Source organism: Anabrus simplex, chromosome 7 (assembly GCF_040414725.1).
Source record: "Anabrus simplex isolate iqAnaSimp1 chromosome 7, ASM4041472v1, whole genome shotgun sequence".
Lineage (NCBI taxonomy): Eukaryota > Metazoa > Arthropoda > Insecta > Orthoptera > Tettigoniidae > Anabrus > Anabrus simplex.
In genome coordinates, this window is record NC_090271.1 from 234,318,103 (window position 1) to 234,339,333 (window position 21,231).

Consider the following 21,231-nt stretch of genomic DNA (forward strand, 5'->3'; position numbering starts at 1 on the left):
CGGGGATTTTAACCTCCATTGGTTAATTCCAATGGCCCGGGGGATGGGTCTTAGTGCTGTCCCCAACATCCCTGAAACTCACACACCACACATAACACTATCCTACATCACAATAACACGCAGTTACCTACACATGGCAGATGCCGCCCACCCTCATCGGAGGGTCTGCCTTACAAGGGCTGCACTCGGCTAGAAATAGCCATACGAAATTATTACCATTAATGAAGGTACATATGGCCCTAGCGGACTCTAGTTAACTAGACGTAGACTACGGAAGGGCAACAGTATCGGGCCCCAAGTCCAGGAAGACGAAGCTAACTGGACTGTTTGCACACTATCGCGGCCTAGCGGTGCCTCTCCTACCCGCGAAGGTTAACAACTTGTGTTTTTCATTGTTCCTACGTGCTCATCAGGAGGTCTCAATATAAACAGGCGCTGCCCAGTTTTAAAACCCTACATGCCATTCAGTCACAACAGAGCGATTTCAACTTGTAATGGCTCCGTAAAACTGGACGACCAAACCACTTCCTGGCTGGCACCTATTGGGGACATTGGAATTCAAGATGCTATCACTAAAGTAGAATATCATTTGCTGCGTCCTTGGCGGATGACTGGACATTGCAGTGTTATGTAGAGAGGGGATCTTCGCTTCAAATGTTATAGATTTCAAATGACACCAGGATGTCGGAATGTTGTCTTACAGAAGTGAAATGGCGTATGGCTTTTAGTGCCGGGAGTGTCCGAGGACAAGTTCGGTTTGCCAGATACAGGTCTTTTGATTTGACTCCCGTAGGCGACCTGCGCGTCGTGATGAAGATAAAATGATGATAAAGACGATACATGCACCCAGTCCCTAAGTTAACGGAATTAACCAATTATGGTTAAAATTCCTGACCGCGCCGGGAATCAAACCCGAGACCTCTGTAACCAAAGCCAGCACGCTAACCATTTGGCAATGGAGCCAGAGCTTACAGAAGTGATGGTCAGCGACACGCAGGCTAATTATACTGATTTCATTACAACTATGTACTTCCCACAATGTCTTGTGTTCAACTTTCACTCTACAAATTGTTTTACCGGGTTAGATGGCCGTGCGGCTAGGGGCGCGGCTGTGAGCTCGCATCCGGGAAATAGTGGGCTCGAGCCCCACTGTCGACAGCCCTGAAGATTTTTTCCGTGGTTTCCCATTTTCACATCAGGCAGATGTTGGGGCTGTACCTTAATTAAGGCCACGGCCGCTCCCTTCCCACTCCTAGCCCTTTCCTATCCCATCGTCGCCATAAGACCTATGTAAAACAAATTGTAAAAAAAGAAAAATACAGATTGTTTGCCGACCCAGTAAGGTACATTACATCGCTACTGACCTCTCCGAGGCTTCTGATAGGGTAGATAATGGGAGGCTACTCACGGAAATGGACTAAACAAAGGAGTGTTTGAGTACAGTACAGTACAGTCTCCATCCGACGGACGAATCACCATCAACAGCGTCGTATGCCCTTATTCCATATGAGCACTGCTGAGAGGTTTGGAACTGAATCCAGGCTTTTGTCACGCTATCTAGTGATTAGAAATTGTATACGAGCTCGATAACTGCAGTCGCTAAAGTGCGGCCAGTATCTAGTATTCGGGAGATAGGGATTCGAACCCCACTGTCTGCAGCCCTGAAGATGGTTTTCCGTCGTTTCCCATTTTAATGCCAGGCAAATGCTGGGGCTGTACCTTGTTAAGGTCACGGCCGCTTCCTTCCCACTCCTAGCCCTTTCCTATCCTATCGTCGCCATACGACCTATCTGTGTCGCTGCGACGCAAAACAACTTGAAAATAAAAATAAATTGTATATCAGCACCTCTCCTACTTTGCCGGCCAACACTCTGATGGTGAAAGGTTTTTCGACCAACGGGACTCGAACTGACTACCTGCGCAGTCAGACCATATAAACTTGACGCCTTAACGGTCAAGGCTAGCAGCGGAAGTGTTATCTGATACTGTACTTATTATTACGGGGGTCTCGCGGACAGCATTATTAGACCTTTATCTTCTTCTTTTTTCTACGGCGTTTCTTACACCTGTGATGTCGCGGGTGGAAACTGTGTTGCACATACGGATTTGGCCCAATTTTACGGCCGGATACCCCTCCTGACGCCAATCCTATGTGGAGGGATGTATCACTATTGCGTGTTTCTATGGTGGTTGGTAGTGTGGTGTATTGTCAGAATTTGAAGAGGAGAGTGTTAGGTCTCAAGGAGTCGGACATTATTAGACCTTTATGTTTTCTTATTTAATCTCTGTGAACCAAGTAAAGAACTGGAACCACAGATAAGACTATTTGCGGATGATTTTATACTGCTTACAGCAGCAAGTAAGTTCAGGACTGTGAGCGACTGCAATAAGTCATCGACAATATAGTGGTGTAAACGGGATGAAAATTGTGGTTGAAAGTTTCACCAAGAGGGAAGGACCTCTCAGTTTTTTGATTGCGTTGATGGAGTGAAAGTATCTTTTGGGCAATATAGTAAGTATCTAGGTGTTAATGTAAGGGAAGATCCTCATTGGAGTAATCACATTAACGAGGTAGTAAATAAACCTGTCTGCCTCTGTGGTCTAGTGGTTAGTGTGATTAGTACCCAACCCCGGAGGCCCAGGTTCGATTCCCACCTCAGCCATCCTGGAAGTTGTTTTCCGTGATTTCCTACTTTTCCTCCAGGCAAATGTCGGGATGGTACCTAACGTAATAATGTTATTTACTTTACGTCCCACTAACTACTTTTTCGGTCTTCGGAGACGCCGAGGTGCCGGAATTTAGTCCCGCGGGAGTTCTTTTACGTGCCAGTAAATCTAGGGACATGAGGCTGACATATTTGAGCACCTTCAAATACCACCGGACTGAGCCAGGATCGAACCTGCCAATTTGGGGTCAGAAGGCCAGCGCCTCAACCATCTGAGCCACTCAGCCCGGCAGGTACTTACTCAAGGCCACGGCCGCTTCCTTCCCTCTTCCTTGTCTACCCCTTCCAATATTCCCGTACCCCGCAAGGCCCCTGTTCAGCATAGCAGGTGAGGTCACCTGGGAGAGATACTGGTCATCCTCCCCAGTTGTATCCCCCAACCCAGAGTCTAAAGCTCCAGGACACTGCCTTTGAGGTGGTAGAGGTGGGATAAAGAAGAAGTAAATAAACTTTACAGTTCTCATCATATAGTTATGAGGCCATTATCTGTTGTAGTAAGGATGTAAAAGGTATGGCATGGGTGTATTCTGCCCGAAGGCATGTCCGAACCTCCGCAGAGTCGGAGTTTACGTACGGTAGGGTAACCAATTCCTTTTCGCTCCCCCATTCCCTCACCCCTAACCAACAACGCGTGGCAACCCATCCAAATATTGACCACCCCCAATGCTGCTTAACTCCTGAGATCTCACGGGATACGGTGTTTCAACACGGCTACAGCCATTGGCAATGTAAAAGAGGCGGCGTATAAATCTCAGGTAAATGAAATGACGTATGGCTTTTAGTGCCGGGAGATCCCAGGACTGGTTCGGCCCGCCAGTTGACTCCCGTAGGCGACCTGCGCGTCGTGATGAGGATGAAATGATGACGACAACACATACACCAGCCCCCGTGCCAGGGAAATTAACCAATGATGGTTAAAATTCCCGACCCTGCCGGGAATCGAACCCGGGACCCTGTGACCAAAGGCCAGCGCGCTAACCATGTAGCATGGAGCCTGACTATCTCAGGTAAAACCCCAATTATACAATGGGTCCTGTGTATGGGATCCTCACCAGGTTTACTTGATTCGAGAAGTCGAAAAGATCCAAATGAAGTCAGCACGATTCTTTTTATGGGAGATTTTCGAAAATATCCTACGAAAATGTTGCAAACTTTGAGCAGGGAAGATTTGGGAGTAAGGAAACCAACTGGTCGACTAGGCGGTATGCTCCGAGCTGTGAGTGGAGATATGGCGTGGAAGGGACATTAGCTAATGAATGAGCTTGAATGAAGTTGTTAAAAGAAGGAAAGATCATAAAATGAAGATAAAGTTGGGATTCAAGAGGACAAATTGGGGAAATATTCGTTTATGAGAAGTGGAATTAGGGATTGGAATAATTTACCAAGGGAAATCTTCGATAAATATCTGACTTCAGTGAAATAACTTAAGAAAAGGCTACGTAAACAACTGATAAGGAATCTGACTCTTATGTATCAGCCCTGAACGCAAATCAGTGGTGATTGATGATGACGGGTATTTGCTCCAATCTGTGAACGTTCTGTTCTTCTCCTGCGGAACAAAGACAAATGTTTTCCTTTTAAATTGACGTCGCCCGCGTGACGAGTGTTTGTAAACCCAGATACACAACCATGGCACTGGCATGACACACAGCGAGTGTTTACATACTGGGGACGTTGACCTTCACAACACACAATGATAAAAATGGTGGGGCTACAAGCGAAGGGACACCGAGGATCCCCAAGCTACTAGAGATGGTCCACCATTTGCTCGCACACATGCTTTATAGCGACCAATCCATGATGCTCGACCACGTGTAAATAATAATAATAATAATAATAATAATAATAATAATAATAATAATAATAATAATAATAATAATAATAATAATAATAATAATAATAATAATAATGTCCGCCTCTGTGGTGTAGTGGTTAGCGTGATTAGCTGCCACCCCCGGAGGTCCGGGTTCGATTCCCGGCTCTGCCACGAAATTTGAAAAGTGGTACGAGGGCTGGAACGGGGCCCACTCAGCCTCGGGAGGTCAACTGAGTAGAGGTGGGTTCGATTCCCACCTCAGCCATCCTGGAAGTGGTTTTCCGTGGTTTCCCACTTCTCCTCCAGGCGAATGCCGGGATAGTACCTAACTTAAGGCCACGGCCGTTTCCTTCCCTCTTCCTTTCCTATCCCTTCCAATCTTCCCATCCCTCCACAAGGCCCCTGTTCAGCATAGCAGGTGAGGCCGCCTGGGCGAGGTACTGGTCATTCTCCCCAGTTGTATCCCCTGACCAAGAGTCTGAAGCTCCGGGACATTGCCCTTGAGGCGGTAGAGGTGGGATCCCTCGCTGAGTCCGAGGGAAAAGCCGAACCTGGAGGGTAAACAGATGATGGTGATGATGATGATGAATCTTCTTCTTCTTTTTCTGCCCACACCTGTGGGGTCGCGGGTACGAACTGCGTCGCACATGTGGATTTGGCCCTGTTTTTACGGCCGAATTTCCTTCCTGACCCCAACCCTCTATGGAGGGATGTAAGCACTATTGCGTGTTTCTGTGGTGGTTGGTAGTGTAGTATGTTGTCTGAATATGATGAGGAGAGTGTTGGGACGGACATATACACCCAATCCCCGAGCCAGAAGAATTAATCAGAAGCGATTAAAACCCCCGACCCGGCCGGGAATCGAACCCGGGACCCTCTGAACCGAAGGCCAGTACGCTGACCATTCAGCCAACGAGTCGGACGATGAATAATAATAATAATAATAATAATAATAATAATAATAATAATAATAATAATAATAATGCTATTTGCTTTACGTCCCACAAAATACTTTTACGATTTTCAGAGACGCCGAGTTGCCGGAACTTAGTCCCCCAGGAGTTGTTTTACGTGCCAGCAAATCTACCGGACTGAGCCAGGCTCGAACTTGCGAATCTGGGGTCATAAAACCAGCGCCTCAACCGTCTGAGCCACTCAGTCCGGCACACGTATAATTACTTGCAGGAGTTCGCTGCAGCAAAAATACGTTGGCGGAGCTTATCATTCGCGCCTTCACGTACATACACTAAACTCTTGGTATGGCCACATAGGTACAATTCCAGGGGATTAAAATCCGGAAACCGCACAGACCACCTGATTAGCCCATTGTGCCCTATCCACCAGCGTGGAAATCCTCGTGAACACCTCGACTCACAGATATGGTCCACCATCAAGAAGAAAGTACATATTGTTGCGGTACATTCTAAAGATATGCCGGTGGAGGAGGAACGTTGGGTAATTTTCCTCTGTCAGTTGCGTGGATAATACGTGGGGCTCAATTGGGCAATCACCAATGACACCGGCCCACATACTCGCCGTTAAAAATGTCTCTACCGAGCTCGATAGCTGCAGTCACTTAAGTGCGGCCAATATCCAGTATTCGGGAGATAGTGGGTTCGAACCCCACTGTCGGCAGCCCTGAAGATGGTTTTCCGTGTTTTCCCATTTTCACACCAGGCAAATGCTGGGGTTGTACCTTAATTAAGAGGGGCTGTCTGGCCGAGGCGGTAAAGGCGTGCTCGGTTCGCCCGGAAGGACGTGGATTCGAATCCCCGTCAGGAAGTCGTAAAATTTAAGAAACGAGATTTCCACTTCCGGAGGTGCATATGGCCCTGAGGTTCACTCAGCCTACACGAAAAATGAGTACCAGGTTAATTCCTGGGGGCAAAGGCGGCCGAGGTTAACAATGGTGGAAGCCTTTAACTTCCACTCCTCCAAGGGGCTTCGTGGCCTGTACGGAGGTGACTTTGCTTTGTACCTTAACTAAGGCCACGGCTGCTTCCTTCCCACTCCTAGTCCTATCCCATCGTCGCCATAAGACTTATCTGTGTCGGTGCCACGTAAAGCAACTTGGAAAAAAAAGTCTCTGCCGAATCATATGTGGGTTAAAGACAGTCCGGGCATTGAGACTTAACACCCCATTCCTCGTGAAAGAGGCTTCGTTTATGGCTAGCACTTGGAAGGGGAATAGTGCCTGCTGTACCACATACAAAATAATAATGTATAATTACATTATCGATTTGCAAATAAAGTGATTTCGATTTTTTAAATTAAAAAGTCTTGCTCGTCTAGGACGTTTAAAACAGTCTACCGTAAATTCCTCTAGAAGTGACTTGAATTAATATAAGTGTGAATGATGTGTGAATGAAACCAAAAATTACATCTTAGGTGCATTTTAAGTTATGTTTTAACTCTTTTCATTCAAGGCTATGCACTGTTCCTAGAAATAGTAACATGTTTTCAGTGAACTCCGATTGTAATGTAGTAATATTCAGTTCATTAAATTTTGCCTCATATTAGGACAAGTTTTTACTTTGAGCTACTTAGATATATGCATTATTTAGTTATGAATTTGATTATTTCTGTTATTGCCTAATCCTATTTATCCTACACTATTTTCATCAATAGTAATATTAATTAACTGTACTATTGTTACTCCTTATCTGATTTACAAGTCTTATCTCATTAACTGTAATTGATTTTCTTGATATTTTACATTAATGCTGTAAAAGTCTAAAAGTGGTATGTGGTTAAGTGTAAGAGAAGACCAAGAGCCCTAACTTCGCTACCTTATAAAGACGATAAATAAATAAATAAATAAATAAATAAATAAATAAATAAATAAATAAATAAATAAATAAATATCGTTCTCTGCAAGCTCGCAGTACAACATTCTCTTTCTCCCTGTATTTTAGACCTGTTCATGCATAGTATAAAACTCGTGGAAAACAAAGACAGAAGAACCCCAATGTAATGGCTTCATGCTCTTTGGGGGACTTAACACGTAACTTATGTGTAGAAAAATGGTCAACAGGGACAGTTCGACAAGCCCCGAAGAAAAGTGGCTCCATTAGGGAGGAGCCTATCAGACGTTTTACTGTTTGGAGAAAGTTCTTTACAAAACAGGTCGGTTTTACTCATCTCTTCCGCAATCTCTCGGAAACGTAACACGGGAAGACATTGCTCATTCCGACATACAGTTTACAGCGCATCAGTGATATACTCAATACAGTACGTGTGTAACTGACTGTAGGAAAAGCAAACCTCAGTTTTAAGTGACTGTTAGACGATAGGGCTTACAATTTAACGTGGAAACGGAATCATCTTTCATTTCAGAAATGGACATTCATCATACATGTGGCCATCTTGGGCTAGGCTCAGACGATTAGAAGTCAGACTTTCATCACTGTATGTTAAATATGAGGCGGACAAAGCTAAACTGGAACAGCTTTTCTCTAGGGTCTCCAGTCTTTTCTGCCAATCGAATTTCAGTTGATGATGTTGTTGTTGTTTGAGGACAACATTCCATAGACTGACTTGATACAGCCCTCCCCCCCCCCCCCCGCCCTTATGCTGTGTTAATGTCTTCGTTTCTGTGCAACGCCTTCATCGTACATCTACTGACATCTCTTGGCGTCCGCCTACCACCCCTCCCTCTAATTTCCCTCCTGAAGCGTAAACCTGAGTGTCCTCTCAAGGTAGTTAGGTGTCCTCTCAATCGACGTCTTCTTTAGATCATATTTCACCAAATCGTTTCTGTGTCACTTTCATCATTTTTCTGTAACACCACATTTCAAAAGTCTATTTTTTTTCTTTCTGCACTTGTTATTATTCATGTTTCACTTGCTCCACACAAGTCTTCAGAAACATTCTTCTAACACGCATATCTACGTTTGAAGTGAGTAGATTTCTTTTCTTAAGAAAGGCCGACCTTTCTTGGGCTCGTCTATATTTAATAATAATAATAATAATAATAATAATAATAATAATAATAATAATAATAATAATGTTATTGTTTTTTACGTCCCACTAACTACTTTGACGGTTTTCGGAGACTCTGAGGTACCGGAATTTTGTCCGGCACGAGTTCTTTTACGTGCCAGTAAATCTACCGACACGAAGCTGGCGTATTTGAGCACTTACAAATACCAGCGGACTGAGCCACTCAGCCCGGCCGTCCTCCTTACTTCTGCTATCGTTACTTGTTCTACTTCAACAGTAGGAATCTACTTCTTTTAACACCGCATTTCGTAACATGATGTATCCCGCATCTTTGTTTGTCCTTACTACATATTGTACATAAACATTAAAACAGGAAGGGAAACTACTTTCTGGATAGTTGCTTCACTCTCATATACCTCAAATGTGATGGTTATAGTGGTTATGGTGTGATGATGATGATGATGATGTTTATTGTTTAAAAGGGCTTAACAGTTAGGTCATCGGCCCTGGTGTTATGGTTTCAAGGGGAGGTGCAGCTGGGCAACCATCCCCTCACTACAGTAATCAAAGGAGATCCGAATATTCGGAGAATGAAGGTACCATTATAACGAAGGTTCCACTTGGTTTCACAAACTAATAACAAGAATACCGAGATGGAAGTAAGGAAGTTGGCACACGTATCAGGGACTATCTAATGAATAGCGGTGGTAGTTGTACTCATCTCCGTACAGGGCATGAAGGCTCTTGGAGAAGGAGAATCTAACCTCACCACTAGCAAGGAGACTTCGCCAGTCCAGGCCACGGCGAGTACTTTCACTCACCCAATTTCGAGAAACTGGAAATTGCATATTTCCAGAGTGCTTCATGCGAGACTTTCACACAACGGAAAACTACGCAATGAGCATGCTCTACGCTTCAAACGTCCGAATCTCACCTCAGTTACATTTTTCACCAGTCCGCGGTACCGGTACGTTGTGAATGCTTTGATCACAGTCCCTTACACAAAGGTGGCTCAAATGCTGGATATGCCATTGTGATCATCAATTATGAGCTGTTATGACTGTACCCACGTGGTTGTTGAAACATAATATTCCGAAATGTAAAATTCATTCATTGGGAAGGGCGTGAAGGAGCGGAACAGTTTACCAGGGGTAGTGTTTGATCCTTTTCCAAAACCTGTACAGACATTCAAGAAGAGAATAAACAGCAACAGAGAAAAGAAATATTAAAGGGCATTCGACCAGTGCAGGTTATTGTATTTTTTTTTAAATGTGAATAAATTAATTCCATCCCTTGGTCTATGGAGATTGGACAGCCGAAGTCGGGGACTGCCTGTAGGGGTGAAGTACAGTGGGAACTTCGAGGGCCCTGGGACCACTACGGTAGCTGTGAAGGCCCTTCAGGAACTCTGATAAGCGGAAAAAAAAGGCTCTGGTTAAGACGCAGCAGGTCGTAATGCTACTTAGGTTCCAAATGGGTAAAAATAAACAAATAAATGCAATCTAAATTTTAATTTTATATCACTTGTATAGTATTATTTTAAGTAATTCCATATACTGTATATGAGTTGACTCTGTTTGTAAGTACAAGAGATATAAGTAGAATTTTGTCAACAATATAAAGGATGAGCTGTGTGTTTAATAGAAAAAAATGTTACTGTAAATTTTATACTAGGCCTACTGTATTCTAGGAAAATGTCTTCTTCTCTTGTTAATTTAAAATTTAGTGCTTGATAATAATAATGTATTTTAGTGTACCATTTGTCCGCCTCTGTGGTGTAGTGGTTAGTATGATTAGCTGCCACCCCCCAAGGCCCGGGTTTGATTCCCGGCTATGCCACGAAATTTGAAAAGTGGTACGAGGGCTGGAACGGGGTCAACTCAGCCTCGGGAGGTCAAATGAGTAGAGGTGGGTTCGATTCCCACCTCAGCCATCATCAAAGTGGTTTTCCGTGGTTTCCCACTTCTCCTCCAGGCAAATGCCGGGATGGTACCTAATTTAGGGCCACGCCCGCTTCCTTCCCTCTTCCTTGTCTGTCCTTTCCAATTTTCCCACCCCCCACCAAGGCCCCTGTTCAGCATAGTAGGTGAGGCCGCCTGGGCGAGGTACTGGTCATTCCCTCAGTTGTATCCCCGACCCAATGTCTCACGCTCCAGGACACTGCCCTTAAGGCGGTAGAGGTGGGATCCCTCGCCGAATCCGAGGGAAAAATCAACCCTGGAGGGTAAGCAGTTCTATAGACAATAAATAAAAATGGAATTAAATTGAACTTAGTGATAACTTTTATTCTTGTTACTCTCCTTTCACATCTACGGTATATGCGGGGTATTCTCTAGCGGCTCAGAATGATTTTATACGGCAACAGAAAGCTACCAGGTGAAGACAGGAAATCTCAAACAAGAACATACTACATTCTCTTTTACATCGACTGTACATGTTCATAAAACAGTACTGTTTCTCTTATCCGTCACTAAAGACAGAGGTGGGGAAATCGCAGTCACCGGAAAATGATAACAGTTTAGAAAGTCGATGAGTCAGTGACCTCGTACCAGGTAATTCTGTGTGTTTGAAGTGGTTGAAAACATTCAGAAGATCGCAGAGAAAGGTATTTAAGTAGACAGTAGGAGTGAAGTGTCTCAGCTTTGAATCACTCAATCAATTATTTGATGATGATTATTACTTTAAGGTGCCTAACATGCAGGTCATCGGCCCTCGTTTATGTGACGTTAAACATTAAGTGCAATAGCCTTCATTAATATTGTACAATCAAGATTAATCACTACTGATCTGCATGTAGGGCAGTTGCCCAGGTGGCAGATTCCCTATCTGTTGCTTTCCTAGCCTTTTCTTAAATGAATTCAAAGCAACTGGAAATTTATTGAACATCTCCCTCGGTAAATGATTCCAATCCCTAACTACCCTACATATAAATGAATATTTTCCCCAATTTTTCTGTTGAATTCCAGCTTTATCTTCATATTGTGTTCTATCTTACTTTTAAAAACAACACTCAAACTTATTCGTCTATTCATGCCATTCCACGCCATCTCTCCACTGGCAGCTCGGGACATACTACTTCCTCAAGCAGCTCGTCTCCTTTCTCCCAAGCCTTCCCAGCCCAAACTTCGCAACATTTTTGTAACGCTACTCTTTTGTCGGAAATCACTCAGAAAAAATCGAGCTGTTTTTATTGGGATTTTTTCCGGTTCTTGAATCAAGTAATCCTGGTGAAGTTCCCATACACTGGGACCATACACTAGTTGGGCTCTTACCAGAGACTTCCATGCCCTCTTCTTTACATCCTTACTACAAACCCTAAATTCCCTCATAACCATGTGCAGAAGTCTGTACCCTTTATTCACAATCCCATTTTAATGTGATTACCCCTATCTTTCCTTACATTAACACATATGTACCTACAATGATCACCATTAGAAACTTTCACCCTATCACCGCAGTAATTACTACTGAGAGGACTTTTCCTATTTGTGAAACTCACAATCTGACTTTTAACCCCGTTTATCATCATACCATTGCCTACTGTTCATCTCACAACATTATCGAGGTCATTTGGCCGTTGCTCACAATCTTGTAACTATTTATTACTCAATGCAAAATAACATCAACCGCAAAAAGACTTATCTCTGATTCTAGCTCTTTACTCATATAATTTTTATACATATATATACGAAAACATAAATGTCCAATAATACTGCCACCGGGCGAGTTGGCCGTGCGCGTAGAGGCGCGCGGCTGTGAGCTTGCATCCGGGAGATAGTAGGTTCGAATCCCACTATCGGCAGCCCTGAAAATGGTTTTCCGTGGTTTCCCATTTTCACACCAGGCAAATGCTGGGGCTGTACCTTAATTAAGGCCACGGCCGCTTCCTTCCAACTCCTAGGCCTTTCCTATCCCATCGTCGCCATAAGACCTATCTGTGTCGGTGCGACGTAAAGCCCCTAGCAAAAAAAAAAAAAAATACTGCCTTGAGGAATTCCCCTCTTAATGATTACAAGATCAGATAATGTTTCGCCTTCTCTAATTCTTTGAGTTCTATTTTCTAGCCATCCATTCAGTCACCCTTTTGTCTAGTCCAATTACACTCATTTTTGCCAGTAGCCCCCATGATCTACCTAATTAAATGCCTTAGATAGGTCAATCGCGATACAGCCCATTTGACCTCCTGAACCCAGGATATCTGCTATATCTTGCTGGAATCCTACAAGTTGAGCTTCAGTGGAATAACCCTTCCTACACCCGAACTGTCTTCTATAGAACCAGTGATTAATTTCGCAAACATGTCTATTATAAACAGAAATAATGCTTTCCCGAAGCTTATATGCAATGCATGTCAAGCTGACTGGCCTGTAATTTTCAGCTTTATGTCTATCACCCTTTCCTTTATACACAGCGGCTGCTATAGCAACTCTCCATTGATTTGGTATAGCTCCTTCATGCAAACAATAATCAAATAAGTACTTCAGATATGGCGCTATATCCCAACCCATTGTCTTTAGTATATCCCCTGAAATCGTATCAATTCCAGCTGATTTTCTAGTTTTCAACTTTTGTATCTAATTGCAAATATCGTTGTTATCATAGGTAAATACTTCTTTATTATTAGTCACCTCCTCTACCTGGACGTTACCCTTGTAACCAACAATCTTTACGTACTGCTGACTGAATACTTCTGCCTTGTGAAGATCCTCGCATATACACACCCCTTGTTCATTCATGATTCCTGGAATGTCCTTCTTGCAGCCCTTAAAGTACCTATACAGTACATACCCTTCCATTTTTCACTAAATTTGTATGATTGCCAATGTAATGTAATGTGATGTAATGTCGTATGGCTTTTAGTGCCGGGATATCCCAGGACGGGTTCGGCTCGCCAGGCGCAGGTCTTTCTATTTGACTCCTGTAGGCGACCTGCGCTTCGTGATGAGGATGAAATGATTATGAAGGCAACACATACACCCAGCCCCCGTGCCATTAGAATTAACCAATTAAGGTTAAAATCCCCGACCCGGCCGGGAATCGAACCCGGGACCCTATGAACCGAAGGCCAGTACGCTGACCGTTCAGCCAACGAGTCGGACATTGCCAATTATGCCTGCCATCATGTTATCCTTAGCTGACTTCTTTGCTACATTCAGTTTCGTAGTAAGTTCCTTCAATTTCTCCCTACTTCCACAGCCATTTTCCTAACTCTATTTCTTTGCAACCTGCACCTACTTGTTAGTCACTTTACTTCTCTCTCATAGTACAGTGGATCTTTACCATTCCTTACCACATTTGAAGGTGCTTTAAACCCATCCTACAGTCTGTTTACATTCTTATTTACCGTTTTCTACCGATCATAGTTATTTAAAACCTTCCTCATGCCTGTTTTATCAGCCACGTGGTACTCCTTCATAGTTATACTTTTAAAACCTTCCCTTCTATCACATTTATTTTTAACTACGACAAAAACAGCTTCGTGATCACTACTTGGGTTTCTCTTAGAGCTCATCTGGTTTTACCAGCACAACGTCCAGAACATTCTTCCCTCTATTTGGTTCCATCACTTTCTGATTTAGCTGTCCTTCCCATATTAACTTATTTGCCATTTGTTGGTATTGTACGGTATTGCTATTTGTACGGTGATATACAACAATGTACTCTGCAAAAGAACGCAGAGTACTGAATATTTGACAGTTTACAACTTCAGTATTGTTAACATCGGGGAGGCTCTGCTGGAGTCGTCTCTCCAACAGCCCGACTTTGAATTCTTGTAACATCTGGTTGAGAACCTTCTCCAGGTGATGCCATTTAAATGAAATGGTAATAAAATCACATCAGATGCTATAGCCGTCGTCGTACACAACACACATCTACGTATCAATCTAAATACAGTACATTATGTTGTCTTTTAAACTTCCCAGAAGTTTATCAACACGTTTCCAAAACAAAAAAGTAAATATTTCTTCATTTGAGGAGGAAAACAATTATATTAGTCTTATTTAGCGAAGCGTTTCAGCCATTTCAAGGACGTTAATATTTTAAATTTCATTTGTTTGCACATATGCAGTGTAAAGACAAACATTCTGTTTCTGCAAAAGGCTCACGCACTCGTAAATGTCCAACCAAAATCGCTAAAAAAGAACAATACAATTTGGCCATTGGACTTATGCCGTAGAGGGCTAATCCTCATCTTAGAGAACATACAGTTTCTCGAAACCACAGGAATAAAACCAGCTTTTGCGTGGTTAGATCTTCTACGTTTGCAGCCAGACCTGCCATTTGGCTCATCAGTTGAATTGGCACGCCCCTCCAAGAGTTTGCTCTCTCTGCAACTAGTTCTAACATGGAAATTCAACGTTGTAGAAAAGGAGTTCTAACATGGAAATTCAACGTTGTAGAAAAGATGTTCTAACATGGAAATTCAACGTTTCTGGACCCATGTCCATCAACTAGGGAACGGTTTTTTTAGACACTAACAGGTTAGAATGCAAACGTATGTATTTTCGTCGCCATAAGACCTATCTGTGTCGGTGCGACGTAAAGCAATTAGCAAAAAAAAAAAAAAAAAAAAAAAAAAAAAAAAAAAAAAAAAAAACCACAGGAAAAAAATGTATGTATGTAACCAAGGTGCAAGTGCCTTCTACCCGCACAACGTTTCTGCAGTGAGATTTGCATAAATACAGTATAACGATCTGCATCTCCATGGGGAGAGCATATTTTTTGAAAACGGAGAATTCACTTCCCCTTTAGCAGGTTAGCGATCCCTACTTGCTAACATGACGGGACCTCGCTGTTAAACTGCCATTGTTAAGCAGTCTTGGAGGTGGCGTGCCAATCCAACTGCTGACCCCAAATGCACGTCTGTACGAAACTCTTCAAACACACCCGGAACCACCCAAAAGCTGTTCTATTCCTGCGATATTTAAACCTTCCGCCTTGAAAGTCTTGTTTGAAATACAATTTCTAATCTTTTGTGTCTCAGACATTTTCACCGCACGGGGAGGTGGAAATGTGGTCTACAGTCATATTACACTGACCGCTGTTCCTTTCCACTAACTCATCAATAAACTGGTTCTATATAACCAAATACGATGAATGGTATTACCCTCTTGAAGATATATTATATACAACGTTCCCACGATTGAGGGAAGTACATCCCAAACAACACGAAACATATGTCCTGTGGTCAAGTTACAGACATTCTGAAGTTATACTTGTAAGAGAGCACCCCACGTACAGTAACTGTAGCTATGTTTGTCACAATATTGATGGCTTGACCATGGAGAAAAACAAACATAATCCAAAACGTAATGATAGATGGTAAATCAAATGATACGAGATCTTAAGAAAGAATTGCTGACGCCAGAATTTATCGGAAGAATCTCCTCCATTCCAGTTGATAACATAAACAGGATCGAGCATGGGACGTTTCTAAGTTCCGATTACTCTCGACAGTTCTGGGATTCCCATGTACCTACGTAAACTTAGTTGAGCCACTCCAGTTATCTTCAATACATTCAACAGCAATCACAACAATTAGTATTGCACTGTTTTACAGTTGGCAACATTGTTAATGAATACAAACACCATCGTGTTTTTAAAGAATGAATGACCTGAAAATGTGACCACTCTCGGGATTCGAACGGAATTTCAAATCGTTACCCGTCACATGTTCCCAAATACGTCTGTCTCCTGTGCACAAAGCCAAACTGTTGATCGTGATCACATCGACGGGATGTTCAGTTTTACGAATCACAGGGACATTAAAGAAACATAGTTATCTACGATTATCAGAGAAATCGTTCGTTGAAAGGTCCAGCTGCTAGCTCCAAGATGAAAGTGAAGGTGGTGTCCATCGGAAGACATCTGAAATGTGGCCTCGCCCTGAGGCATGTTGGAGGCAACCTTGCCACTCTGACGAATGTGCTGGAAACTGGGTACACTAGCTCTCCAAGTCTAAGTGATCCCTGTCCTTCGTAGAGGCTACTAAAAGGGTAAAACCCCCAGGGGATCTCAACTTGTAAGGTGAGCCTGGCCTCGTTTCCACTGACGCCAGCCTTTCGTCTTCCACATAAGATCTCTCCTAATCAGCTCTTGTTCTCTTAAGTTCAGAGTTTTTCATTTTCGCGACCTTCACTTCATTTCGCTCATACACTGACTCCTCAAAGAGCCGGGAGTCTTTCACTTCGTTGGAGGACCAAACGACACTGTCAACAACCATGGTCATACCATTGTTCAATATGACTGCAGAGGGTAAAGAACATGGACATCTTCGAGCCAATAGAATGTAACATCTCCACCAATTCTGGCATATTTCAAACATGGGTATTAAGGCATGAGGAAGGTTAAGGGGCATGTCTTAAGGTGTTCGCTGTGTGACTGAATATTCTAGCCGTGCCTTGAAGGACCCTGAAACAAGAGTAGAGGAGAATGGAAAACCACTCTGTTCTGTCTTCAAGAATGTATTCTCCCCATCCAAACGAAGCTCCACGCTGGACCTAAGTAGTACGGATCTGGTGGAGTGCACCACTCGGAGCCATTGCAGTTTTCACCTTTTCGTAGCGAATACTCTTCGGCCATTGTTCTCTCAAAGCAAAGGTCACAGTGTACGAATTAAATATTTGGAATCCACCCTGCATTCACTCCTAGTTAACAAATTCAGTCTTAAAAACGAAGGATGCAAGTTGCTAACTCAATTTACTGTTCATCCGCGAACTTAATTTGCGTACACATTAATTCTGTTTTTCTCACCATTTTTTCAAATAGGAAGAACAGATATTTGAAGATGCACACCCGCTCCAATTTCCAACTTGACACTGAAATTTGTTAGGTATAAAGTATTCATCCTCGTCTTGTAAAATGTTCACGATAAATAGAAATCTAGCGAAGAAACTAATTTAGCATATTATTATTATTATTATTATTATTATTATTATTATTATTATTATTATTACTACATACAAAAATTGCTATAATGTATATTGCTCTAATAACTCTGTTCCAGACCACGTATCACGTACACTCAGCTGGAGGGGGAGGTGGCACAGAAGCTTGATGACCTGTTCGGGGTAAAGGACTGCCTGATGGAAGTGAATCCCGGACGAGTTCTTCTGCCCCACGATTACCGCCGCATCGGCGAACTCATTCTCGATATGGAAATCCGTAAAGATGACGTTGTGCTAGTCTCCTATCCCCGTACTGGTAAGATTGCTTTTAGTAGGAGAAGCTAATTAAGCTAATTACATTAGGGTGGGAGGGGGACGCCTTCACATCTTCTACGAACAATCATAACAACCACCATCATGTCGGATACACGCCTAAATTCGTGAAGAATGTATTCTCTTACCTCGTTCGGTATAGAAGCTTCTTATAAGTTACAACTGTGTTTCCAGAGACGTAGGCAATGTATGTTTAGTCATCTGCCCGAAGGCTGGCTGGATCCTCAACAGCTCCGCCGGAAATGAGGAGTGAAGTAGTTTCCCGTTGCTTTCCTCATTGAGCCGGAAGTTGCTATTACATATAAGTCTCCCAAAACCACTAAAATGCATGCATCAACCGACCCCATGAGCAACATTTTCACACCATTCATAGCAGGGATTGGCATTTCTAGCATCACTCATACCTCAGTCACTTTCATTTTGTCAAAGCAAAGGATAAGACTGAGACAGATCAATGAAAGTAACAAAATTGCTCTAGCCTATACCAGTGTTTACAATGCTACTGATAAAGTTCCTTCACAAGAAGGCAGGAAGTTAATGCAAATCAAAGCTGACAACAAGCAGCGAACAACTAATGATGGAGGCATGACTTTTAGATCAATCACTTTTGATCTGCTAGCTATCCTAGGTCCCGCCAGCAAAGGCATTTTAGGGAGATAGCAGTAAATGTTTAAAACAATGTATTCATCGCAGATATTTTCGTTATTACATTATTCCTCCGGCTCCTTGGCTGAATATTCAGCGTGCTGGGCTCCGGGTTTGATTCCCGGCCAGGTCGGGGATTTTAACTTTCTCTGGTTAATTCCTCAAGCTCGGCGGCATCACACTACAACCTTCGTCCCCACCATACGGTTGGAGTCATCCAGCCGTAAAAATTGTGCCGACCCGAGGAACGGAGATCGGGAAGAAGATTACTGTAGTGACGTGAACCACAGCTCTCTTTCAACTCAACGGTATTCCCTAACCCGTTAGACGAGAGATCGGACCTACAGGAGTGAAGGAGTCTCATTTCCATTTGACTCCTTGGAAACAACTTAACGATCAAGATGGAATTCGATGGCGAGCTATCAATATTAATGGGGTTTGTGAAAAAAAAACTAACTGAGACAGCAAAGAGAATGCGTCTGAAATAGTATCGAATTAGCAGTTGCGAATTCATTATTCAGGCATAATCCATAATAGATGATAACATAACTGACTTTCAATACGGAACATCTATTAGGAATGTACGGCTATTTAGGGGATATTTCGATTATACACCCTGCTATGTGATCTGCAATGAATTTGGCATCAGAAGGCCTAAAACTGAGGAAGTGAGGTCGGTGGATGCAGAGTGGGTCTCGGTCCTCAAGTGGCCTCGGCTGGTCCGTGGTCCAACAGCTCTGCACTCCGACCGGCCAACCGAGCAGGTCCTGCAGTAAGGCGTATGCCGGGGCAGTTCCTAGTATAGGCCACGGCCGCCAACCCTCTCACCTTTCCCGAGTATCTCTTTCACCGTACCGGTAACAAATATCCCGGCCTGAGAGACGGTGTCCCCGTCTAAGTGGCCCCCCTCTCCCTTCAGGGGAGGAATGAAAACGTTTTAATAGCAGCAGTAGTAGCTGCAGGAAGTGACGTCTATCTGCTGAAGATTAAGGGTAGAGAATTTGCAAGACGAGGAAAAGAGAGAAGTGCATTGATAGTTAGTGAAAAGTTCAAAGATTAGAACGTCAGCAGGTTTAGGATGTAGAAAGAAAATGAGTGGTATACAGGGATGGATGCTGTAGTACAAACGGTAAGAGATTGCCTAGGAAGAACTGTGTGTAAAGATGGGAAAAAGTGAATATCTTGGTGGAATGATGAAGTCAGGGCAGCTCGTAGACGTAAAAAGGAGGCTCCAAACATGAACTCTAGCCGACAGGCAATTGTACGTATATAAAAGAAACAGAGCGAAACAAATCATAATACTGCAGAATCCAAGAAGAAGCCATAGGAAGATTTCGGTAATAACCAGGAAAGGCTTTGTCAAACGGTAGAGACAAATTTCTGGACAGTGATAAAGCATCAAGAAAAAATAAAATAAATATTGTATTGGATAAATGAAGTAAACTCAATGTAGACCTCATGCAATCATTGGACTGATGGATGGAAGGTTTTGAAAATCTTCTCACTGTGTTGTAAAAGGAAGTCGCAAACAATGGAGTTCATAAGACACTAACACTAAGCTCGAGGAAGTGGAAAGGATTGTAAATAAAACACATTGTCATAAAGCAGCAGGACATGGAATTAGATCTGAAATGGCGAAATATAGCAAGGGAACAGGAAGGATTCCAAACAACTATCGAGGTAATTCATTGATCATTATAACATACGAGGTGTTCACTGGCATTTTAGAAAGGAGAGTACGATCAGTGGTTGAGATGAAGTTGGACGAAAATCAGTGTGCTTTTAAACCACAGAGGGGCTGTCAGGATCAGATTTACAAGGCGATAACGCTAGTGTTAGCATTACAGTTGAATACGCAAGGTAAAAAAAAACAGAAATATAATATTAGGGAGTCCCTATTCTATATCTAGAGAGAATCTGGAGTTGGCAAAGGTAGTTGTTCACTGCATGTGAGCGTGTGAATTACTGGACTGTCTGTGGAGTCGAACCAATGAACAGTCGTCATGCGTCGAGTGGCCCGCAGCCCTGTGTTTAGATCCAGTGGGCTACACGCAGCTGCTGCACGAGATGACTTGACTTGGGGAAGTGAAAGTAAGGATTAACTGTCCCCAGGTAGTAGCAACGGGCCGGAGCGCCTGCTGTGCCAAAAGGAAGAGAGACTTGTAAACAAACCATTCATAGCTGATTAGAATTGTGTGTGTGCATTTATTGGGTGATCCTAAAGTCAAATAGAGTAATAGAACAGATGGAGTCTTATTCGTAACACTATAGTTACTATCACTTAGCTCTGTACTTCCACACATTCTTACAAATTCCATCTAGTGGAATGTTGACATGGAATTCATTCACAAAGTAACGCAATTTAAGTCAATTGTATTTTACTGGAAGTTCAGTCACCCACCCAATCTCACCAGTCCGAGAAGTAGCATGTCTGGTTGTGTGCGGAGTTCCATCCAGTATTCGTTAGTTAATCTGGATCTGAAATTGTTTTTCACCAAAATAATGGTGGAAAACATTATCAGCACTTATTTCAAAATCTTATGTAGGTTAGATTATGAATCTCATCAGGAGAGAGCTGTCAACGTTCACAAATCAGCTGCTTTGATGTACCATCATCTTCGAGGATCGAAGAAAATGGTTTTTCACAGCCTGAAAAGTGTCTTACAATTTTCAGAGCTGCATGAACCGTCCATCATATTCTTTCTTCGGTTGGTACAAAAAAATTTAATAATTTTCGCAACAAACCTTTGTTTGGGATTATTCATTCTTTTCTCCTTCAAGTCTTGAATAAAGAGATCAAACTTAGGTCGAAAGAGCCTTACAGAATCATGCGGTTCATGTACCTATTTCCTTGCTCCCTGGAAAGAAGTGGTTAAAAAGT

General features: G+C 42.9%; 1 protein-coding gene across 1 annotated transcript in view; it reads left to right on the forward strand.

Annotated features, from left to right (window-relative positions):
- LOC136877511 (luciferin sulfotransferase) overlaps positions 1-21,231 on the forward strand; it is a 243,989-nt gene that overhangs the window by 199,664 nt on the left and 23,094 nt on the right. Inside the window, exon 2 of the mRNA XM_067151620.2 lies at positions 17,492-17,688. Within this exon, the coding sequence (XP_067007721.2) occupies positions 17,571-17,688 (118 nt within the window). The 5' untranslated portion in view covers positions 17,492-17,570. The remainder of the gene's footprint in view (positions 1-17,491; positions 17,689-21,231) is intronic.